Here is a 25,714-nt window from a genome sequence, read left to right on the forward strand (position 1 = left end):
AGAAGGGAAGGGGTAATGTTTGTGTCTCCGACCTACCAAGTACTCAGGAGAAGCTAGTCTTCCTTACGAGGTTGGCAAGTTCGTGTTAGAACGTGGCATGAAAACAACTTACACACTGTGTGATGTGCATACTGTGTAAGCACGCACAGGATCATGTGATATTCATGTTTGTCCTTTTGAAGTAAAGCACAAGTCTTTTGAGAAAGTCTTCATATTTCCAAATAAAGACTCTAAATTCTTAAAAATTCAATGGGAGATTATCTCCAAGATTACAAATGTATGTTCTCTAAGTTGAGAATATTGGAAAATAAAAATGTTTTAAGTACATGATAGAGGTTGAGAAATTCAACACATCTCTACATGTAAAACAGGTATATATCTGACCATACTTTACATAAATAAAATTCTGTTTCTGTGTCCTTTACTTGGTTCAAATTTTACAGTATAAATAAATAAAATGTCCTCTTCTAGTGACATAGGATACTCAAACTGACTTTGTATAGTGAGGTCAGATTTCTACCTCTCAATAAGGTCACCACTTGTCCTGTAATTGTTCATATTTAACACTGTGAAGACACTCCATTAGTATAATTATTTTAGAGTAGGAAACAAAACAAATCTAACTTAACAGGTATGTTTTCACTTCTGTTGTTGCTAATGTGCTTTTGCAACTTAAAAACTGAGCAAAATCAGTCTGACAGCTTTGTTTAAACAGTGCAACACATGGCATGCTAATGCAGGAGGCTCATGGGCACATGCAGAAGAACCTAAAAGAGCTGAAGACACACAGAAGAAAAAGAAAGCAAAGCAAGTCTCTTCAAAAGCTTTCCTGGGTCAGAAAGAACAGGTTAGAAGGTTCACTGCATGCATGCTGAACTTGGTGGAATTGTAAAATACCATACCTTAGGGGTGATCCGATGAGCAAGGTAGGAGGGGTAGGGTTACTCCCTGCATTGTGCCGGCGCCGTACTGCCTGGCGCCTAAATGTGCTGCGTTCACGGCGAAAGGCCACTGCCTCCTCGCTGGCCTGTGCTGCTGTATCAAGACAGACTTAGGTCAAACAGAAGCCTAGGTCAGAGATGAAAATAGCAGCTGAGCCTGTCTCTCTCTGGACTGCCCACCCTCGCAGGAGAAGAAACACTTGGCCTTCTGTCACACTGGGGAGTATATGCATATTTCTCCAAAGTTAGTTTTTTGGAAAATAACATTTTAGATCTATTACCGTACCTCACCAACGTCTCTTCATCCTCAACTTCCTATTCTGAGATCACTGCTTTAGATGTTCTCTAAAAGCCTCATTATTTTTGGCATATCTCCATTTTCCCTTTAAGTCAGCCTTTTGAAAGCTGCTGGTTTCCCGACCGGCACAGAGCACTGGTCTCTTGTCTCGTAAGACTAGTAAAAGCAGCAGGCACGCAGCAGGCACGCAGCAGGCACGCAGCAGGCACACCGGCCGGTGCCCCTGACCTGGAGGCCCGGTCTCATCAACCATCATTATTACAGCACCAAGGGGGAAGTACACTTAACACACGGAGCACTCAGCTCAGCACTGAGGACTCAAGTCCCCCTCAAGGCTGACTGGACCCTGTGACCTGTGGCTGCTGTGGCCCAAGACTGAAACAGCAGTCTACTGCCTGTCACTCACCCAGGAAAAGAGCAAACTCCAAACCTCAGTATGTTTCTACTGAATGTTATCACCTTTGTATCACCATGAAGGTAAAAAGCTGTCTGACAATCTGACGTCATGTAGATGATGTCATTGTAGATGCTGGAAGTAGCGCAGTGAGCTGCTTCCCCCAGCACCCCAATCTACAGTTCTGTCACTGACTGCAAGTCGGCAGAACCTATTTGTCAAATATCCACAGTAACATAATATATCTTAGCTGAAAAGTGCTTTATCAAAACTTTATGTACAAACTTTAAGGCTGTGGTTCTACTCAACACTAGGGGCAGGCAGCTACGGGGAGTGACTTCACATGTGAACACAGAACATCTCTGCCTCCCCAGTCACCTAGGTGTTCTAGGAATCTTTGGATTTTGAGAAAGGACATTTTAATGCTACATATGAATAAACTACATAAAAAAGTTCACACAAAAACACTTTTTCCAGACATAAACAGGACTATAAATGTGAAAAGGTTGTTGTTTGTATGTGAAAAATCAAAATGTCCAATGAAAACCATGACGCTGATTGAATCTGGTCTGTGCTAATAGAGTAGCCACCAACCAGTCAGGAGTGGTTATTTAATTTAATGGAAACTACAAATTCAGCTATTCATTCCTGAGCTGCATCTGAACACTCAGAGTAACATGGTGTGAGTGCCGACCATTACCAGCTAACTCCACCCGACAGAGAGCATTCCCACACAGCAGACAGCGGACACAAATATGCAGAGCACATTCTGATGACCGACCACCACAACCTCCATGAAATGGAGATGCAGTCTGCATCATCAGAGAAGCATGCTACAGGGCAGTGGCCAAGTAAGAACAAACCAGGTGGAGAAGGCAGGCACATGATGAGTGACACCTGGACAGGTACGCCACCTTACGGGTACAATTACTAGCTGGGAACTCAATTCAAGAGCTACCTTGTAAACTACTATATTAAAATTTTCTATTCTACAGTTAAACTATAACTTAATTTTTTTAACCAATCATTACTTACAACAAACTATTGTAATCAATTTTATTGGGTAAATCAACTTCATTACAGAACCTTCAAACATTCTCTGTTCTGTTGCAAGTAAACAGAAAATTAAACCCAGACAAAATTTATGAGCTAACTCTGGAAAAGCAGCCTGTGATCAGCGACTTCAGGAAACAGGGAAAGAGAAATGGCTTGATTATCTGTTTCTATGGAAGACTTAGTGCTATTACTCTTACAGAAAGGCTAAGACTGAAAAAAGACAAGAAACAGAACACAACAGAACATCATTCAAACAAAAAGATACTGAGTGCCCATTTTTAGTAAAAATAAATAAATAAATAAACATAAAAAATAAAATAATCTGCTGGCTGTGTTGGAGAGATGGGTCCAGAGCACCCGGGTGTGAGTCCCAGAACCAATACATGAAAACACATGCTCACAACTATGTCTACAGCTCCAGTTTCAGGGGAACTGATGACTTCATCTGGCCTCTGCAGAGCACACACAGAGCACACACATTCACTCAGGCAAACCTCTCACATACATGAAATAATAATAATCACAATACCCTTTGGCTTCTTCTTAAAAATAGACACCTTTAATTTTACACATTCATATTTTACTCTATAAAAGTCAGATAAATTACTTATTTCCTTTGACTTATGTGTACATGAGTATGTTTGTGTTGGAATGTGCACACTGGTGTAGGTACCCATAGGGGTCAGAAGTCAGTTTCAGGTCCCCTGGAGCTGGAGTACAGAAGTGCTGAGAGACACTCTGGTCCTGTGTGCTCCGACCTCTCTGAGCCATTGCTCCAACCCCTCCCTGCAAACATAACGAGATGAGAGAGACTCGGCATCTACTGAACGTTACACAGATACTTTCCTCAGCAATGGGCTGCACATCCTATTGTTACAGGAATTTTCAGAATGTTCTCTGTAACAACAGCCAGCATCACACATTCACCTAAAACCAACATGCTTTAATTTATGGTCATCGTAAATACAACTAAGCTAAGCCGTTTGAGGAAAGTGCTTCTTTTATAGAACGGCTGTGCTTAAATCCAAGTCCTAAGTGGGTAGTTGAGAGAGAGAGAGAGAGAGAGAGAGAGAGAGAGAGAGAGAGAGAGAGATAGATAGATAGATAGATAGATAGATAGATAGATATGGGTCACGCGCATTTGACCAAGCATGCTTTCCTAGAGGCAAGAGGTCCACAAGGTAAGAGGTCAATGTTAGGTGCCTCCTCTATCTTGCCTTTTGAGACAAGACCTCTTACTTAGTAGGGAGCTCACCAACTTGGCACCCGACCCAGCTGTCATCACATGCAGGCATACCACCGATCGGCTCTTACATGGGCACTGAGGGCCTTGTGTTTTCGAAGCAAGCCCTTTAGCTAATAAGTCATCCCCCAGCCATTTCTGAACTATTCAAGTTTACAAGAGAAAGAATATTTTAAAAATAACAGGAGGAAGCCTCTGGGGAATCAAACCCTAGGCCTTGGGGAAAAAGTTTCTTCTTTTTTAAATCAGGACACCAGAAGGGAGGGAAAAAATGTTACAAAATCTTTTGCATTGCATAAAACTAAGTATCTTCTAGCAGGTGACTAAGTAAGCTGTTCGAATCTTAAGTCTATGAAATGTAAACAGTGAGACCTTAGCACTCTAGTCAGAGTTAATTTGTATGCATATATGGGTAAAGGAAAAAAATTCAGAAGCATTCCAGTAATTAAAAAACTATAAGACATATAAAATCTTTAGGGATATATTTTAATTTATATATGTTTTATCACAAGTCTTGACTTCCTAATGACTTCCTTATTTGCATTAAAATGTCATTAGAAGAGACAATTCATGATAATCTCAGATAACTCTGCTTTTATATTTCAATTTTGTCCCCATGTACCCTCCCCTTGTTTGTTTGAGATGTATTTCAGGCAGCAGAAACTGGCCTCAAACTCATATTCCTACTGTCTCCACACACAAAGCACATCGATAGCAAGTGTATGCTACCATGCTTGGGCTATATTTTCATAAAAATGATGTAGTCTCTTGATGAAGTTTATACTAAATGCAGTCCATAACGGTAAGACATTTGGAGATGTATTCTATTATAATATCTTTTAATAATGGAGATCCATTCAAGGAATGTAAAATCAGACATAATGATTACTTCTAACTTGTCTCAGAGAGTTACAGAAAAATCCACACATTTGATATGGAACTGTTTGGCACAATAATTTATGTTTATACCAGTGAACTAAAACATTACCATCTGGTTTTATAGATGGCAACAAGAAAAGATCCAAGTAGAAGATTCTGAAGGGGTAGAAGGCAAAAGGCATCCAAAAAAAATCTAAAATCTGGACAGTTCAGAGTAAAACTAGGTGAAGAAGTTTTCTACAGACTGGATTACTGAAAGTACTCACAGGCTACAATGACAGAGGCCAGTTGACAGAGTGTTGCCCAGCACGCCTGAAACCCCATGTCTGAGCTTCAGAACCACAAAAACCAGTCAAGAAATGGGAGCAGAAGGGTCAGAAGTTCAAGGTTACTGTCGAGTGCATAGCAAGTTTGACACTGGCTTGCACTAAGGGGGTTCCTGTCCCTGTCCTTGTCCCTGTCCTTGTCCCCTGCAAACCCACATTTACTTCTAGTAGCTCTGCTGCAGCTGGCCTCTTGGCAGCACCGCAATTGCTGCTTAAAAAGTAAAGACACTGAGATGATTAAAAACTACTCAAGGAAACTGTTCATTCTAGAAAAAAAAAAAAGAATATATCTAAGGGAAACACAGAGGCAACAATATGCTACAAGGAAATGAAAAATTTAAAACTATGACTAAAGTACAAAGTAAGCGTTTATGTATCTTAAAAAACTAAGACATTTACAAACATTCAAGAATATACTAAGATAGTTTAAGGTCAAACTCTTTCACTTAAGGACAAAGTTACCATATAAAGAAGCGAGCAATGACATTATCCTGTAAAAATACTCTGAAAGTAATTCTCAGAGAAAAACAGAAATTCTAAAACATGAATTCTGAGAACAAAACAATATTTTGGTCTAGGCATGGAAACTCACTTTACATATCAGCCAAGAACACTGCAAACCACAGTATTTCTGGAACGGTCCTGCTCTAAGAGAGAAATGAATGCTTACACACGTCATTCGCATGGAGGCCAAAGAACATTTCAATTCTGATGAGAAGCAATCCCTATCTGTGCCAACACTCTAAGTGGCCACTCTGCTTCTGATATGTCAACAACCAGAAAACAACAACTCAGCTATGCTGAGGGACAGTGTTTGCATATCTTCACTGCTATTTTCCATAATCTCAGCGCCAAGCAAACATAACTGGAGAGATGAAATGTTGCCGCGAAACTCAATGGTGGGGCTGAAGGGGTGGCTCAGCGGTTAAGAGTGCTTGATGCAGGGGACCAGAGCTCAATTCTGAGAATCCGGCTCCAGGGATTACTCTACGTGCATACATATAAAATGCATGACTGAAAAATTCTTTTAAGATACTTCTCTCAGAGAAATACAGGTTAAGTAACATAAACAACCAAAAGTGGGAAGGATAGCTAGGCAGCTGAGAGCACTGGCTACTTTTGCAGAGAACTGGGGTTCAATTCCCAGCACCCACAAACTGGTTCACAACCTGTAACCCAGTTCTAAGAATCCAACATCCTCTTGTGACCTGCTTGGGCACTGCATCCGCATGGTGTACACACACAGCAAAATGCCCAGACACATAGAATAATAAAGTAAGTAAGTCTAAAAAACCAGAAATGCAGAATACTGCATAAACCATAATAAAGATGCAAACTGCTCTACTTTAGCTAGTCTTTATAACCTGACAGCTAATACAGAAAACACACTGTAAGCACTGCACTGCATTATGTAGGAGATAAATTTAGGGGCCCAAGAGAAGACCATCTTCATTTGAAATAAGACAAGTTAGAAAACAAGACATTTTTTATTATCTGTGTATTTTTTATTTTTAAAATATTAGTAATAAACTAGAGATATACCTTATAGCTATAAAAATTAAGTACAAAGCAAGATGCCAATAAAAATAATCTTAGTATGAACTTAAAATTTTTCACCTAAGCAACTGCAGATGATTATTAATAAGATTTGACGTTACACAAATCACTTGATTAAGAGTGGGAGGTCTTAGAGCTAACACGGGAGCAAGCTGGTGATGCAGCATCATGGCAGAGTGCTTGCCTGGCACGCAAGGCCATAGATGACAGCAAGCAAACCACTGCTACGGTATGACTACATACAATAAGTAGGTTAAATGGCACATCCATCCATGCCAAAAAGGCAAAACCTATATTAATAGATAAGCTACTAAAAACGTTGTTCTGTTAGCATTGAGTGAGAGTTGAAGATTCGGATACCGTTTGTATTTTCACTACTGTCAAGTTTCACATTTCTAATTTATTTCAGCACGTATCTATATCCCTGTGTTTAACTATACATCACTGAACTAACAGGGCTAAACAGGGCAGGACACATCTCTGTAGCACAGCACACTGGCCTGCTTCCTAGCAACAGCACTACTCCTGACATTTACCACGTGCTGGGCACTCCGGCACTGGCTAAGTGCCACATCTTAATCCCTTCATCATTCACTACAGCACAGGTCCTGCTATCACCACACCCTCAGACGGCAGTGTGGAGGCCTAACGGAGATAAGTGGATCTCTGAGGGTGACAACTCCAGTGAAGCCCACAGACTAAGAGGCATGTGAGTCCGAGGCTACATCACCTCTACTGGAAGCTGTTTTATTATAAAACTTTCAAGTACACTTCCAAAATTATATTCCATTACCTACTAACACCATTCACCATAATAATAAAGTAAATTTTTGAAGAACTCATCAATACCTCCAAATCCACTGGGATTAAAATTTACTCATGGTTTTATGTCCAGGCAAGTAGTGTGTGTGTGTCTGTGCGTGTGCATGCACATGTGAATGTGATGTGATAGTAGCAATATGTCTTGTCATGTTTCTGGAGGACAATATACATGACAGAATGGACAACCCAGACATATCACTCTTAAACTGCCAGAACTGACTGTAACAATAGATACAATCAATACATACTGAAACTCTGTCCACTGTACATCAGTGTTTAACTTCCTTCCTGCTACTTCCAGTTTACTAGAAGTTCAACCAAACCACAGCAAACTTTTGTATTTAGGGGCAACAGAAACAACATAAATCTCCAACACATCTAAGTCATTTTGTTTTGTTCTGATTTTCAGTCTAAGCACAATAAAAACAAATAAAAGAAAAACTAGCAGGACTCTCCTTTGACAAAAAGCATTTTCAACTTTCTACATACTAGTGATTTTCTTCAACTAAGCTGAGATTTTAAAAATTTAGTTCATTGTTTTATTATTAATATTTAATGGATACTTTAAAAACAGAAAATCTGTAATCCAGAAGCATGAGGACTTATACAGTCATAGAACTGTATGAAGAAGCAAATACCAAAAAAACAAAACAAAACAAAAACCACTTCCCATGTACTTTGTAAAACTACCAAACAAAACAAACGAGAAAAAGCCACATCTGCTGTAAGGATATGACACAATGTACACACAGACTCACCACAGCACGTCCAACATAGACACAACACTCACATTTTGGCAATAACATTTATTTCAACAATACTTAGAACATAGGCCTTAGCATGTTCAGTCTCAAAATGTATTTGGCTAACTTAAAGAATTAAACTATCTTTTAAAACCTAATGGATTCCTTAACACCAAAACCAGAAACACATGACATTGTTTCTCTGAGAAGCCTTTATAGTCTTTCAGATCTATTATAAAATACAGAATGACATCCAGGTCAAAAACTCCTAGAAATGTAATTACTACACAGCTACCAAGTGGTGACAAGCATTTCAGACACAATTCATCTCTAACATATAGGTTAGAAGACTACTTTGACAGCTCCTTCAGCACTAAAAATAATTTCTTTACATTCCCATTATAAGTTGATTTTTGTCAGAACCTTACCAAAACCAGAAAGACTGCTTCCACAATATGACCTTTGAAATAGTCTCGATGAGTCTGGAATTCTTGAGGTAAGTGTAGATACACTTAAAAATGTCTGCATAAACAGAACATCATCACAGCAAATGACAATGACCCTTCTTTTACAGACACATACGTGCTGACAACAGAGGCCTCATTCTCATTCTAGCAAACAAGCAATGATCTGCCTGGGTAGGAGGAATCAGAAACACAACCTTGAAAAGAGGCCCAATACACACTGGTACAGTATTACATCACCTACCCAACTCTGTGCAATTCCCCCCAAATCCTGAAAAACTATCACTGGGTTAAAACTCTAATACAGCCAGATGACATGATGTTCTCCTTTAACCCCAGCACTGGGGAGGTAGAGGCGGATCGATCTCTGTGAACCTGAGGCCAATGTGGTCTAAGTAGTGAGTCCTAGGCCAACCAGGGCTACACATTTAGATCCTGTTTCAAAAATTAAAAAACAATCACATGATAAAATGCTAATAAATATAAGCTATAAACTTCAACTTAATTTACCTTTAAGACAGTGTGAAATTACAGGAAACATTTTTTCTTAACTAAAACTTGAACTGAGAAGAAAGCACAGAAATAGAAAAAAGAGTTGGCTAAGTGCACCAGGTAGTATCTGGGAGAGTCTCGTGTGACTGGGTAAGCATTGACCTCTGGAAGCTCACAGCACACTCTGGAAGTCATGGCTGTGAGTGGCTTGTCACCCTAATACAGTTGTAATACTGATGCCGTTGTACAAAGGACGAGAAATAACTGGGTTATTACTAGTATAACTAGCTTAGAAAGGGGAAGCAGTCAAGAATAAGCTGGTGTGTCCCATAAGACAGCTGGGCCATCAGAGACTACCGTACTCACCGAAACAAGCGTGCTTTCCTAACACAGAGAAACCTACTTTCTGAAGGTTCTATTAGACTATCGGGAGCAACAGTGTCAACCTGTAGTAGTCCCATAGCTTACCTCCAGTGGCTGCATCTTGCTCTTCCCCTTCAGGAAATGCCACCTGGCTTGGCAAACTATTCCTGGACCGTGTGACTGTCTCTAACTGGGAAGCTCGGCCCAGTAAAGACAGCTCATCCAGCACCTCTCCCTCTTTGGCCTCAAGATCTGACTTTGAAGTGGTTAAGGGCTTTCTACTGTCCGGTGCCAGCAGCCTGTTAGAGTCGTTCAAACAGGCCACAGTGCCACTATCCAAGCTCAGCACCCGAGCCCGCGTCTTGGCACTACTTGTGCTGGAAGTCCTCCGAGAGGCCCTCTTTTTGGCAGTTCCCTCGGGGCCTGGATGAGCTCTGTGAGTGTGGTCTGAGTCTGTGCCCCGGTCCTTATGGCCATGTCTGGTTTTGAGGGCACTGTATTTGCCCTCGGGAGACCGGCAGGAATGAGAAGTAGCACTGGACGAGCTATCGCTGCTGAACTGGTGAGCAGAATGAACACTGGGTGCTCTGCTCAAGTCGCTTTGATCACTGGAGTCCTCGTCATGACAAAATACAGCACTGTGCGGCTTGGTTCCAGAGACTCCTCGAAAGGAAACATAGTCCCTATGGCGACTGGAGTCAAAACTGCTGGCCCGTTTCTTTCCTGTGCGCCTCCTGCCCGGCTTGTGGGTAGAAGTTGTCCGGTGGATTAAGCTGGAGGACTTGGGTCTGACATCGCCTTCCTTCTGCCTCCCACCATCGTCTTTACAAACTTTGGAGTCTGTGGAAAGGCTGGGCTTTTCGCTCTGCTCCTCTTTGCTCTCTGCACTTTGCTCAGGTGGCCTGTCCCCAGAAACAGTAAACTCATTCGCATGGGGGTTTTTATTGGCATCTTCTGATGCAGAGCTGCTGGGAGCAACCTGGTCAGGCATCTCCTCAGATGCCTGAGCATCTGGGGCCTCGGGAGGCGCCGAAGGTGTGCTTCCCTCTGGGGCAGTCTTGTCACTGCTAGTCCTTCGGTCAGTGGCCCCATGGCTCCTCTCGTCCACTGAGTCGGCACAGCACTCTTTCTTCTGGGTACTCTTGTCTCCCACTTTCGGAGACTCCTCATGCTCAGACAAGATGCTCTCGATGTGAGTGGAACTGGTCTGCTCACTTTTATAGCTGCTGAGGGTACTGTTGGTGTCCCTGTCGGTCCCACTGCAGTAGCTCTCAGTGGACCCGCTGCTCCGTGTGCTCAGGCTCCTGAGACTGTCCACACTCTTCTCGGCATTCAGTGCCCTGCTCTTCCCACACTTTGTGGGTGGTTGAGAGTTACTTTTTCTCCGGTCAGCAGCAGGCTGAGACTGTGTGAGAGAGCAGGACTTCCCCACTAAGGACTCTCTAGTGCCTGAGTGCGGCTTAGATGAGTCTAACTCAGTAACAGGGTCTAAGCCCCGTCTCTGCTGCTGCTGGTGGTAAAGAGGGAGGCCACTCAGTGCTGCATCAGGAAAAGCCACAGCAGAGCTGGAAGTCCGCGGCACTCCCCGTGGCCGGTGCTCCTTCCTGTAAGAGTGGGAATGTAAAGGTGCAAGAGAAGCCACTTCTGTGTCACAGGCACTGCACAGTGACTGATCAACACGGTGGTGCTGGCTATGACTTGGCAGGCTCACTTTGTCACTGAAGTCCCTTGGTAAGTCCTGTCCACAAGAGGACAAGGATGGCTGAATAGAAATGAAGGAATCATTGGAGACCAGGCGGAAGAGCTTGCGATCAGTCGCCAAATCTGTGTCAAACACAGTTAAAAATGTTAATACAGATACATATCAGCTTCTGTCCTAGTTAACAAAGAAAAGAATTCAGAGTCTACAGTAGGAAGTCAAGTATAAGCAATCCTCAAACAGAGTGCTGAACAACCCAAAGAGCTGGTTTCTGTTTCAAAACTGCACAAAGAACCCATTCTAACTGATGGAATGAACAGAACTTTCAAATCATCTGAGTTCTTCAAAAGGCTTCAGAAAAAGTGTGTGTGTGTGTATGTGTGTGTGTGTGTGTGTGTGTTCTCCTCTCTCCCTTCCCTCCCTCACTTTTGAACAGGGTATTTAGCCTAGGCTAGCTCTGACCTTCAGATCCTCCTGTCTGAGCATCCCAGGTCTGCAAACTCAGGTGAGTGCCACAACAGGTGGGCTCTATTTCTAACTTACAAACAAGTAACCTTGGGTTACCATTCAGAGCCTTTGTTTCTTCATTTAAAAGATGTGTGATCAAACTTATTAAGAAGCAAGCAGGAAATACTGAATATCTCCACATACATAACTGTATGTATGTATGTATGTATGTATGTATGTATGTATGTTAAAAACAAAATAGTAACTGTCATTATTGTACCTAAGAAAATACTTTAATTCTTTTGAAACACTAATAAGACTATTTTAAAAACAAACAAAGACTTAGAATGGGACCTCCAAAATAGCATAGTGGACAAAGTGCTTGCTGCCCAAGCTTGGACACCTGAATGTATGTCAGGAACATGAAGAAAGGAGGAGAGACTAACACCACACCGCTGTTCTCTGGCCTCCACACACACATCATAGCACATGTATGTCCACATTACACAAACACACACAACCACCACCATGCTGATCAGTCACATAAATCTTAAAGAGTTATGACCTAGAGTAGGAAGAAACAAACAACAGAATCAAAGTGTTGATCAATGCTCAAACAACATACAACATAATGATGCAAGGTATCCCATGGTGTGTGACAGTCACAAAATGACAGAAGCTCACAGGTCCCACTTCTGAGGAGATGTGTCATATGGTGATGTGTCTGGGGAGGAAGAATCAGTTTAGGGGTGCCCTAGGAGGTGATCCACTGAATAGACCCACACTTGTGATTATACTAGAACAGCACAAACTGAACAGGGACTATGTGTACACACGTACACACACAAACACGCACATCTAAATGAAGACTCAAAGCTGGGCTGAAGTAGCAGAGGGAGGAGTGGCAATTAATGTGATCAAAATACATTGTGTGGATGTATGAAATTCTCAAAGAATAAAAATATAATAAAAAAACAAAATCATGTGCAGTATGCTCTATGTCCTCAATAAGATTATGTTAAGTATTGACAAAAACAGTAATAAGTACAAGCTAAAATCCTACATTTTCTTTCATCACTGCTGAAGCAACTATAAGCAAGCCTCTGATGAAAAAAATACATGTTGCTCTATGTTATAATAGCATTCCTTCAACTTCCATTTAAGGTAGGAGCTACTAACTTAAAATATCATATAGACTTCCTACACAGAATTATTGATGTAAAAAGCCCATCTACCTACACAAAAGATGATTTTTAAAACCTCCATTTTAATTGGAAAGGGTGCCTGAACGTGATGTTAGCTTCATAAAAAGAAAATTATTAATTTAGATGTGGTGACACATGTCTGTAATCTAAGCACAATCTAAGAGGTAGCAAGATCATGGGTTTGAGGCCAGTCTGAGCTATAAATACAAGAAAAAAAAGAAAAAAGGAAGAAAGGAAGGAAGGAAGGAAGGAAGGAAGGAAGGAAGGAAGGAAGGAAGGAAAAGAAAAGAAAAACTAATTATTGCAACTATGTAGAAAAACTATAACTCAGATTAAGGTTAGATATATACTTGAATCTCAGTGGTAAAAGCAAACACTCTCTCCTAAGATTAAAAAAATAAGAATGAAGTTACCACAAACATTTATATACTTTAAAAAAAAAAAATCTAAACCTGACCAGGAAGGTGGCTTACTGGGAGAAGGCTTGCCTGGATTGGATCCCAGAATCTATGTAAAGGTAAAAGGAGGAGAGAAATGACTCTGTAAAAAGTAGTCCTCTGACCTCCATGTGTGCTCTAGGGCATGTGTACAGACACACAGACACACAGACACATAGACACACACATACACACACACGAAATCTATTAAGAAATGGGCGTTTTAAAGTGCTAATGATCAGGGCTAGAGAGATGGCTCAGCAGAACACTGGCTGCTCTTTCAGGTGACCCGGATTCAACCCCCAGCACCCACATAAAGGTTCCTGCCGTCTGTAATTCCAGTTCCAGGGTCTGACGACTTCTTCTGACCAAGCAAGCAAGTAATGCACAGACACACGTGTAGGAAAAGCAGTCATACACATGAAAAAGAAACAATTTCATAAATAATGAATTTTTTAAAATGCTAATGCTCAAACCAAGTTTCCTCAAAGACCCGTGGAGCGGGGTGGAGTATGTGCACGTGCACATGGAGGCAGAGGCGATGCAGGCGTCCCTCCCTCAGCTGCCCTCCCCCTTAATTCTGAGATAGGGTCTCTCACTGAACCCGGAGCTCACTGACTTGGTTAGCTTGCTTGGACAGCAAGCTCTAGCAGTTGTTTTTTTCTCTGTTTCCCCAAGACCACAAGTGTGCACGGCCACACAGGTATACACTGCCACACAGGTGTGCACGGCCACACCTGGTATTTTTACACTGGGGATTGAACTCAGGCCCTCTTATTTCAACAGCAAGAACAACCAGTACTGTCAGGCTGAAGAAGCAAAGAGGGATGGTAGCAGGTGACAAAAAGGTCTGACAACAGGACTATAGTCTTATGGGTGTACTAAAAGGCACTTAAGCTAGAATGGAGAGTTTTATATTATGAAATCTGGATCATAATGAAAAATAATAGGACACAAAGTTCCAGAATGTTCTCAGTGACAGAAGTATCAATTACTTCACTCCTCACACCACTCTTTCCTAAGCTAACAGCTAACTACACTTACATGTAAACCAGAAGTGTGTTCTGGGCTTCTCTCTTAGACTGTCTCTATCAATGACAGAAACATGCTGTTATTTCTCTTAAAATCTAGACTTCCTCCTCTATCTTTCATGTCTTCTGCTAGTTAACATCTCAGTTCTCTTGTCCTTTGCAAGAGTTTATTGAAAGCATAGTTTATAACCAGGAATTTGTTTTTCTCCCCTAACTCTCTTAAACAACTCTTCAGGACTTTTTGTTGGGGCTTTGTGGTGTGGCACTGGAGACTAAACCAAGGGCCTTAACACACTTACACACTGGGCAAGCGCTCTCCCATTCAGTCACATCCCCAGTTTAACAGGTTCTGATACTACTCCATTAAAATGACTTGTCAAGGTAAGCAGTGTCTTCACTGTTGTAAGTAATGGCCAAGCTGCACCCTCAAGTCCTTTGCCTGAGCAGCAGTACTGACAGAGATGAGCCTTCCTCCAGTATGCTGGCATCTAGCAGGCTCAGAGTTCCTCTTGACACAGCAGCTGTTTCTATGCGGTCTAAACCTCAGGGCAGAGCCCTGAGACTTTTCAGTTTCCCACCTATACTTCCTCTTTGTAAATCTCTCCTAGCCTCCTTGCACCTTGAGGACAAACACTCAGAGACATCTGGACTATTGTCCCTGTACTCTTCAAGCCTGTATGTGCGTAGGGTGAGTCAGAATTCTCATCCTGGACAAGGAAGACATGAGTGGGACAGAGAAAGAACACTGGCAAAATCTCCTCCTTGGAAGTCAAGAAGCAGGGTGAATTGCACAGGCTTAGTTCTACCAAGAATCTAGACTCTTAGGACAAAACAATCAACTTATCAAGCAGGCACCTGAGACCAAGGCCGTCCAAATGGTATTTCAAACAGTTGCCACTAGGTGGTGACAAACCACAGCCAGGACCATGTAAACTCTGTACCTACTAACTTTGCAAAACTGCCCCATTAGTTTACCAACTTCAGAAGACCCCAACCCACTGTGTGCTTCTGCACTGTTTGCTTTGCTGGTTTTTGTTGGTGGTGGGGTTTTTGTTTGGGAAAAGGCTTCACTCTGTAAATGGAGAGTGGTTTGGAACTCACTTTGCCACTTTGCTGCCTTGAGTTCGTAACACTCTTGTCTCACCCTCCCAACTTATGGGTATGAGCCCTGCATGCATAGCTCTTACCCCACATTTGATCTGGTTGGCTGGCTGCTTGGCATTTACACACTGACAATTAATTCCTAATGTCCAACCCATACATCTACCCTGACTTCCCTCTTCTCATGGCTGCTTTGAGGTGCCAAAGAAGCACATACTAAATATGTTCCAACTGGACATCCCACCACAGTCTCCATTCCCTCCTGTGTTTAATTTAGAAAGGACACCCCATCTTCCCTGCTGTCCATCCCAAAACAGACTATCAAAATCCTATATAATACTACTAAGTCCACTAACAGCATCATATTAGTGTACACACATACACACACACACACATACACACACAGGGGGTGGAGGGAGGGGGGGGAGAGAGAGAGAGAGAGAGAGAGAGAGAGAGAGAGAGAGAGAGAGAGAACACAAACCATGTCTTACTCCCCCTCATGTTTACAATGGCCCTCTAAACGACCTCTCAAATTCAAATTCAGCATCCACCCCTCTGATACAGTCTCAGAGTCGGGGCCATAGTTCATCTTCCTAGAAATTGGAACAAGTATCTTTAGGAATGACCTCTGAGATGTTCTACCCCCCACAGATACTGGTTCTCAAAGCTGACAGGTCTGCTCCTACACCTCTTGCACCTGCTGTTCCCCCTTGCAGAGAAGGGACTCTCTCTAGGTCTCTGCTGAAGGTAAAAAGCCACTCTAGTTAAGATTACTATTTCCCCAACCCCAGCACTCCCTATTCCCCATCTGTTTACTCTTGTGGCTGATTCACAGTAACACCACTCCATAATGAGAGCGTGAAAGCCGTAGAGGGTACAAATTGTTCACTGATTAATCTACAATATTTAAAACAGTGCCATGTACACAATAAGAACAGATAAAAGCCAAGTTAAAAAAAAGTACTTGAGGGACCAGAGAGATGGCTCCTGCATTAACAGTGCTCGTAAGTTCAGTTTTTTCTCTCCCCCACACTCAAACCCACGCACCCACATCCCCAAACAGTATTTTTTACACTATTTTAAAGTAGTATAGTAGTTTCAATTTAGCTGTGACTGTGGGTGAGTTTCCTACAACTCCTTTTTAAGTCACAATGGGCTCATCTGTAATGTAACAACCTGAAATGATAACTGGATAAATGCACATGAAGACAAGCAACCCCACGGAGGAGACAAGCAAGAACTGTGGGACACAGGCGGGCCATGTTTGTAAAGGACTCATGTCAGTGTAGCACAACCATGTCCACTCACTTACAAGGAGTTTAGGGATCCTTCCCTCCATAACAACAGGACTGGGTACCAAGGGGACAGATGAGCTGCAGAGCTACCTAGGCCTCTTCAAAAATAAGTGTGTGGACTCCTAAGGTAGACAACAGTCTATGCCAAGTGAATTCCAGACATCATCTAAGCTAATCTATACCTGGCTACAACGGTAGAGTTGTATGTGTATAAATCCCAACCTGCCAGATTATCATAAAACACAAACAAAACAACGCCCTTGCTTAGTGCTTTTTAGATGTACAGTAAGATAATGAGATACATGACTCCTAAATGCAAACGATCAGCACTGTAGCCTAGTCGTCAAGACATCACAATGGTACAGATTATAGAAATGAATACTGCTATGTGAAAAGTAACAGATTTACTTTTAATTTCAAAGAAAGAAAATAAAATCCATACCACACAGTCTGTTTAGAAGCCTGGGAAAGGGGGGTTGTCCTCAAAAGCAATTTAACAATGACAAGATAACTTTCAAGTACCAGCAACAGAAGAAACAGATTATGCCTATAAGAAATGAAGTTTAGAGGCTGGAGAGATGGCTCAGTGGTTTAAAGCACTGATTATTCTTCCAGAAGTCCTGAGTTCAATTCCCAGTAACACATGGTAGGTCACAACCATCTATAATGTGATCTGCTGTCCTCTTATGGTGTGTGTGAAGACAGCTACAGTGTACTCAATATGTGTGAAATAAATAAATCTTAAAAAGAAGAGGAAAAGAAGGAGGAAGAAGAAGAGGAAGAGGAGGAAGAGGAAGAGGAAGAAGAGGGAGAAGAAGAGGAAGAGGAGAAGGAGGAAGAGGAGGAGGAGGAGGAGGAGGAAGAAATAATGAAGTTTGGTGTGGATGGGATTGGAAGAAAGGCACATGCCTTTAATCCTAGCATTCAGGAGGTGGAGGAGTTGGGTGGCCCTCCAAGAGCTAGAGGCAACCTTGGTCTACACAGAAGCTCCAGGCCAGCCAACACTACATACAGAAAAGCTGGCAGTCCCAAAAAGAAGAGGAGGAGGAAAAAAAATGGAAATGGGTGAAACATCAAGTTAACGGGCAACTAAAGAAATAGCAGACATCCACCTGGCCTCTCACACCCTCAACACACGCTCACACAATTTCTTTCTCTGCGTACTCCAACTTAACTCAGTATGGCCAATGGACTTAAAATGCGGCATTGCTGCTATTCTAGTAAATGACCTGACTGTTTCCTACAAGTGACCACATTACAGTTAGGCATGGTGGCTGATGCCTGTAATCCAACACTTAGGAGCAGAGGCAGGAGGATCACCGAAGATCTTGAGGCCAGCCTGAGCTACACAGTGAGTTACAGACCTGCCAGAGCTATAGAGCAACAGGTTGTGTAGAAAACTACTAACAAGCAGGTGTATTAAATGTAAGTAAGGTACTCCTCAAGTGGCCACACAGCACCAGGTGGAACGCCACTGGGACGAACTGCTTACCTTGGTCTTCACTTCCTTCTTTACAAAGACTAGAGCTCTGGCCCAGACTCAAACTTATGTCATCAGAGGTCTTAGCAGTGTCCGTGTCTCCTACAATGTAGACAAACACATGAGGGCATGACACTGAAGCAAAGGCACAGCAAAGAAGGGACAGAGATTTTGGGAGGTCTGTCACCAAAGGCAGGTCGGCACACCAGCAACTACTCAGTATGTGCTGACTACACTAAACTTACTAAGCAGAACGGACCATGGGAGACATAACAATGTGACTTAACAACAGAACACAGAACACAGACTACAAGTAATATGGAAGAGTTTGTGTTAGCTTTTTCAAAAAACAGATTCTAAAAAGAAATGCCAATTATTTAATAACAAAACTGAAACAAGAGAAATGTCCCTCCCCAGGAAGGTTAGAAACTCAGCACGGTACAGCAAAACTATGCATTTACTTTAGGTAAATATAGAGAAAGAGAAAAAAATCCTCTCTTAATGCTTCAATTATGATCACATTTAAAACTTCCACAGCAAACTGGTTTTTCATAAGCTGCACCCTTACTTAGGAAAACATATCCCCTATGTCAAAAGGTCTGTAATAAATCAAAACTTATAAACAATACAAATGTTCAAATGTCTGAGCTACTGAGATGACGAAAGGATAACAATTCACACGATGATGTCACGCCCGGATGGATTTAAAGTTCGGTGTAGTGGAATGCTGTCGCTGAGAGAGAGAGTGGACAGCCAGTCAGTGCGCAGTAAGGCTACCTTTAATAGTTGCTGCTGTTCCAAGTCGAGATGATCCAGAGCCAATCTAAAGCAACACAAGAAAAAATGAATTAACACACCAGCCATAAGTCACCACAAATCCAAAGCACAAGACTATCCAAACCGTCTTCTCTGGCACGCTATCAGTCACTTCATCAATGTTACAGACACCTGTTGGGCACGCTCTATCCGAGGCATGCAGGTGTTTGCTGCAGCTCGTGCTGATAAGCCCTCTGAATACTAAAGACTGACGTAGCCCCTGGGGCCAAACACCCGCCACCTCGAGCAAACTCCCCTGAGGAGCTGTTACCATTATTTTACATTACATCATGGCATATTTATGTTATACACCAAAAGCAATGCCACACACTGAGTCTGTGGGAAATAAACATAAGATTTCTCAGGGCAGAAAACAACCAAGTTTGAGGGGACAAAGTATACTAACATGACACAGAGTACAGCATCACGTCTTACTGTTCTTAGCTCTAAGACATGGAGGACTTTTTTATTGCTGGTTAGAACATTTAAAAATAATAAAAATCAAAAAAAGAAGAATTTTTAGCACAAACTGTAATTGTAACTGAGTCTTTAAAGTTTATATTCAAATGGTCTAACATTTTCCTAAAAGTTACACACATCATTTACACAGCCATTTAAATAAATACCACAAATTCCACAAATACAATAAGAAAACAAAATACAAATTATTCTGCCAACTAAACCGGCAAGCTCCATTGAAGTCTCCTTCAATGGACTCAAAGAAGACACCTTCTCGCATTCAGCATTGCCACTGTGGCCACAGTATACAAGAGACCAGCTCAGAAGATGGGGGAATGGACCACTCATAGAGCAGGAGAGGCTGAATTAACCTAGAAGGCCATTAACTGCTTTTGCAAAAGTAAAGACTCGGTGGAGTCTTTAAGAGACACTGGAGATGTATGCTCTGATGTGTAAGAACTTGTCAATGAGAAAGAAAACAAAAACATGCACAGGTGAGACTATAAACTCGATGTCACCAATAAAAACTAAGCTTTGCAGAGCCAGAGAGAAGCTCTTAGTATACGCTGGCTTTGCAAGCAGGAGGATCTGCCTTTGGATCTCTAGCATCCATCATTAGGTGGGTGGAAAAGGCAGAGCTCTAGAACTCACTGGCCAGCCACTTACATGGACACACACAACAAATGCATGCACTCACGCACATGCTCACAACACGTAAGACGCAGGCACACTAAGTTTTATACTATTTTAGGGTGTTTGTTAAGCTTGATTCTCTCAGGATGTCTTCACATCTGCTTTAATACATCCTCAGACAGTCACTATACTGCCCCTGATACATCCTCAGACACTCACTATACTGCCCCTGATACATCCTCAGACACTCACTATACTGCCCCTGACACATCCTCAGACAGTCACTATACTGCCCCTGATACATCCTCAGACACTCACTGTCCCTGATACATCCTCAGACAGTCACTATACTGTCCCTGAAAGGAAACAGTTGCAAGATGTGGTGTTACCAACCCAGAATTCTAGCACATGGGAGGCTGAGGTGGGATGATTTCCGGCCTGGCTTTACAGTGAGAAACTATTTCCAAAATTAAAAACGAGTAATAATAGTAAAAAGAATAGGCCCCTAATTTTTTAACAGTAAAATTCCATTCTTAAAACACCTACTAAACAGGTAGGCAAGCTACTGGGAAAAATATTATTTGTCTACTAGAAATACAAACACACAGTAAATTCTTAGATCAAAGTTTTAAACAAGCAAATACAAACACTATTTTAATGGATACTCTTCTGGGAATATAAACTTAGAAAACAAACTATTTGAATATGAGTTTTAGTTATTTGCTCACAATCATCAAATGTTTCCCTTTTCCCTCTTGGCCAAGCTTCCCACTGTGTACAGACGTGGCTCCATGTTGTCTGAACTACGAGAAGTGGACCCCAGCACCATCTAGAGGGGACTACAGGACCTAGTAGTTCTGATGACTGGATTTAAGGGAAATGCCTCTCGAAGGTCCAGACAGAGACTGTTTGTGTGTCTGGAGAAGCCTCCGCCCCACCCTGCCCACTTCCTAACTCCCTCACATCCACAGCCACAGCGCAGCTGCTCTGCTCACCCTAGGGCCTCATGGACAAGCCTGGAGGACAGAGACAATGCCAGTTAGCACACAGCTGCCTCCCTCCAGACCACACAGCAAACGCCAATCCCATTTCTCTAAACCCCTCTCGGATGAGTACTGTACTGTGTACTGAAGAAAGAGGACTTAACAGATACCACAGATATTGATTCCTAATGCTTTTCTCCAACAAGCCCCCTCCAAAATTAAAGACTCATAACATCTGTACACAACAGATAATTAATAATAATTAATAATATAAATTACAGAAATGTCACTGCAGAAGAGCTCATGACATTTGTGACACAACCAGTAGATGATGCATAGTGACTTCACGATCTTTAAAAGTTTTTACTACCGGGCAGTGGTGGCGCACGCCTTTAATCCCGGCACTTGGGAGGCAGAGGCAGGCAGATTTCTGAGTTCGAGGCCAGCCTGGTCTAGAGTGAGTTCCAGGACAGCCAGGGCTATATAGAGAAACCCTGTCTGGAAAAACCAAAAATAAACAAACAAAAAAACAAAAAAAAAAGTTTTTACTATGTATGACATCATGAAAGGTTTAATTTTTTTCTTTAACCCTTATTTGTTACATTTTGTAAAAGTGAAATGAAAAAATAGGAAAAATGGTGGAAACTGTTACACTGAGGAGTGAAGTTTTTCACTTAAATGGTTTATATAAACACTCCTGTGTTTTTCCCTATGGTAAGCCCCATAGCAAAGATCCAGCAAGAACTGGGGATGTCAGGCAAGGCCACATTCTACAGTGGATCCCTGCCTTTCTCTCTAGCTGGAATTAATTATTCTTCCTCTGAAGTCAGCCCTTTTTCTAGGCCATTTTGAAGGCAAGTATGACTTTGTGAAAAGATTTTGTATTAGTTCCTTGGTAACAGATCACATGACAACGGTTACTTGGTCACAATCTCTTTGATGGTAAGAATAAGTCACCATCCTTGACCAAGTCAGATCTTAGACCAAATATTTACCTCGAATATTTAGAAGCACTAAATTATTTCAAAGACAAGAGGCAAACAAAAGGGGGAGTACAGACCAGGGAAGAGTACAGACTAGGAGTGGGGGGTACAGGCCAGGGGGGAGTGCAGATCAGGGGAAGTGCAGGCCAGGGGGAGTGGAGTGCAGGCCAGGGGGAGTGGAGTGCAGGCCAGGGGGAGTGCAGGCACACGGATGGTGGTGTGTGAGGAGAAATGACTAAGACAGAAGGGAGCAAGGGTGGGAAGGAGCAGGTTAGAAGGAGCTGAAGGGAAGGCATGGTAACTCTACCTACACAGTCACATAAACAATCATGACAATATGTCCAGGAGCTACACGACAATCAAGAAAGAGTGTCCATACATATCAGCTGCATTCCATGCAGATACAAATGCCCTAAACCACCTTTTTCACTTTAGCTTCTCTAAGAGGTAAAAATAATACATCAAAAACATTACACACTATAAACAGTATAAAATACCAACAAAGAAAAAGTATTTCCCTGTTCTAATGTAAGAACTACCACTTAAGAAAAACATAATTGTCTACAGTATATGTTTAGATGCACACATGTTTTCATTCTAGTCTGTAAAACAATGACAATGGTTACTTGGGTCACAATGTCTCCAACAGTAGGACTAGGTCACCATCCTTGACCAAGTCATGATCCTAGACGAAATATTTACAGATTATTACAGATCAACCAAAATGACACCTAGGACAATTATCCAAAGGTGACTGATACCTGCTATGTCCTTTGACTTGTCCTTCTGAAATTAAAATTAATAATAATAAAAAAATAATTAAGTATGGCTTTCCAAACACTAGCAGAAATGTAGGATTAACTCCCAGGGCTAACCTGCTGTTGCCTGCATTTCTAAGAAGGCTGAGGTTAAACAGGACTGTTACAATGATCACAATGATTAAGGACTCAGTTGTTCTATGAAAAGAAACTGTGGGATGCATGAAGACAACCAAGGACAAGAAGCTAGGAAGCAGAGAATTAGTGCAAACAAATACTGTGCTACCTGAAACTTTAAGGTACCACTCTAATTCATTACCATGGAAACGTGGACTTGTCTGAATAGTTGGTCCTGGATTTTTTGTTTTATTATACCAAATTTCCCCATTCTACGGAGGATGGAAAGAGCTTGACTTTAACACTCTGTTCTATAACACAACAGTTTCACAACAAAAACTGTTACTAAAAACTTACTTAAACTTGGAGCAAATCTATAAACATGTATTACAAAGCAAGACCCTACTGGAGATTCTGGTTCATAGACTGTGGTCTTTTCATACTATTGTTCTTAGTGTTCAGCTATCAATACCATGATACTATGTGAATACTCACAGAGAGCATCCAGAGAACCAAGCCAGCTACTGTTAAGTGACGGGCTGAGTTCAATTCTATCTGTAAAATTTTATTAACCATTCACATAAAGGTAATTAGCAACCACAAACTGAAAGTCAGGCATGTACAGGCAACATATGACAGAGTGCAGAGAGGAAAGTCTACTCTAGAGGATTAGAACTCACCACACGTCATACACCAGAGACTAAGCTGCAATGAACGTAAGTGCACTGTCTACAATAAGGGCCAACACCGTAAGATCTGAAAATACCAAGGATTTGAGGGTGGTTTCAAGAAGAGCTAAAGTAGGGCAGGAATCAAAACTAGGTCTCTCACTGGGACGTAAGAGGAGGAAGAGGAGTGATTTCAACCCACAGGCTATGCGGTGACAATACGGACGTCACAGGAGGGATGAGGGAAGGAGATTCAGGAAGTGAGCTCTCCACTACACTCTGATGAACATCAGCTGTTTCCTTCAAAATGGAAGGAGTGATGAAGTGACCACGAAACCCCACAATTACATAAAGCTCCATGTTACAGGTTCCTTTGAGAGTTTACTTCATTTGGGGGAGCTACTGAGAAAGCAATTGGGAATCCTGCCGAGGACCTGACCTGGTGCATGCATGTTGAGGACAAATGAGAGAGCAGAGCAGGGGTTAGACATATGGCAGCCACAGCCTTGTCTATGCAAACCACCTGCAGAGCCACAGCCCAAGAATAAAATACTAGAGCAGAGATCCATCGTTACTGTTAGTGGTCGGTTTATACTCACTTCTAGCGTTACCATTAGCATTTCATCACTGAGATTTGAGATATGTTATTTTTATTTTTTAACCATGCAGACATCTTGTTTCCAATATGGACTAGGAGAGGGAAGGAGGATGGAGCAGGTGAGCTAAACTCCTAAGGCATTCACAGCTGCTTGATCAAAAGTGACTGAAGGAGAGCATGTGGTGACCATTCAGCAAATATATATTAGCAATGTGCATAAGAAGAAGTAACAATTAGGGGCTGGAGGGATAGCTCAGTAGGATCTCTGCTTCTCTACAGTGTAGGGTAAAAGGGCCAGGGAAAGAACACCCTGACCTGGCTTGACCCCAACCCCAAGCCCAGGACCAAGAAAACAGAATCCCAACAATCCCTATGCTTGCCCCAAGCTCAGGACTTGAAGCCCCACCAATCCTCACCCTGAAAAGCGCCACCCCCATGCCCACCCCACCCCAAGAAACCCTATATAAACCCTGCCTTCGGTTCAGTTCTCTGCTGCTTCTTGCCCAAGCAGTGGTAGCCACCGTCTTAGGTCTTTCCCAATTCCTTCAATAACTATCTTGTGTGAGGTTTGTTATAGAGTGTGGCTTTGTGGTGGCCCTCGGCTCCTGACTGCCAGGTTACCTCTCGGAGCAGAGCTATAATACTTCTGTAGGGAAGCCTTCCTTTCTGAGCTGCAATACTTACACAGAGGACCTGGGTTTGATTCCCAGTACCACATGGTGGCACACACTGTCTGTAACTCCAGTTTCAGGGGATCTGATGGCCTCTTTCTCATCTCTACAAGCACGAGGCACATACATGGCACACAAATACTCATACAAACCAAATTAAAAATTAAATTAAAAAACACTAACGAATATAGATGGTATACATCAATCAAAAATGTTGTGAGAGAGAGAGAAAGGAGGGAGGGAGGGAGGGAGGGACGGAGGGAGGGAGGGAGGGAGGGAGGGAGGGAGGGAGGGAGGGAACCATGACAGATGGCTCTAAGTATGTTTTCTGGCTAGCACTAGCACCAGAAAGGGAGTAAGGCACAGCATAGTAGTACACTCCTACCTGGTTGCTTGGGTCTAGACCGGCATAAGAATTTCTTGAACTGCAGCCAACCGGAGGTGTGGCCTCTCGAATGAATTCTGACATCTCAATCCCTCCACCAGGATCACTGTGCAGGAAAATGGGAAAAAGACTGTCATCAACTGTCACTGATGAGCTCCTGTTTTTTTCTTTTTTGTTGTCTTTGCAACAGTGTCTCTATACAGTTCTGTCTATTCTAGAACTTATTATGTGGACCAGCCTGGTCTCAAACTCACAGAGATCTGCCAGCTTCTGCTGAGATAAAAGGTGTGTACCACTGCACCCAACAGAAGTCCTGTGTTTTTCAGAGTGAGGACTAGTCTGTAATAAACAGAGTGAGGACTAGACTGTA

The 25,714-nt window shown here is 42.2% G+C and overlaps 1 protein-coding gene across 5 annotated transcripts in view; it reads right to left on the reverse strand.

The window, feature by feature from the left end:
* The window catches only part of Pcnx1 (pecanex 1), a 141,938-nt gene that overhangs the window by 72,557 nt on the left and 43,667 nt on the right, over positions 1-25,714 (reverse strand). For 3 of the 5 annotated variants that reach the window (XR_003713212.1, XM_028782179.1, XM_028782180.1), the window contains exons 3-7: positions 25,345-25,450; positions 19,051-19,096; positions 18,286-18,375; positions 9,684-11,402; positions 903-1,035 (exon numbers count right to left, since the gene is read on the reverse strand). Coding sequence is in view for 4 of the 5 variants with exons in the window: in XM_028782179.1 (XP_028638012.1) it covers positions 903-1,035; positions 9,684-11,402; positions 18,286-18,375; positions 19,051-19,096; positions 25,345-25,450 (2,094 nt within the window). In the remaining variant the exon portion in view is untranslated. The remainder of the gene's footprint in view (positions 1-902; positions 1,036-9,683; positions 11,403-18,285; positions 18,376-19,050; positions 19,097-25,344; positions 25,451-25,714) is intronic. The other 2 variants (XM_028782182.1, XM_028782181.1) reach the window with 1 other exon arrangement.

The sequence above is a fragment of the Grammomys surdaster genome, unplaced genomic scaffold, assembly GCF_004785775.1.
Source record: "Grammomys surdaster isolate TR1022 unplaced genomic scaffold, NIH_TR_1.0 721, whole genome shotgun sequence".
Lineage (NCBI taxonomy): Eukaryota > Metazoa > Chordata > Mammalia > Rodentia > Muridae > Grammomys > Grammomys surdaster.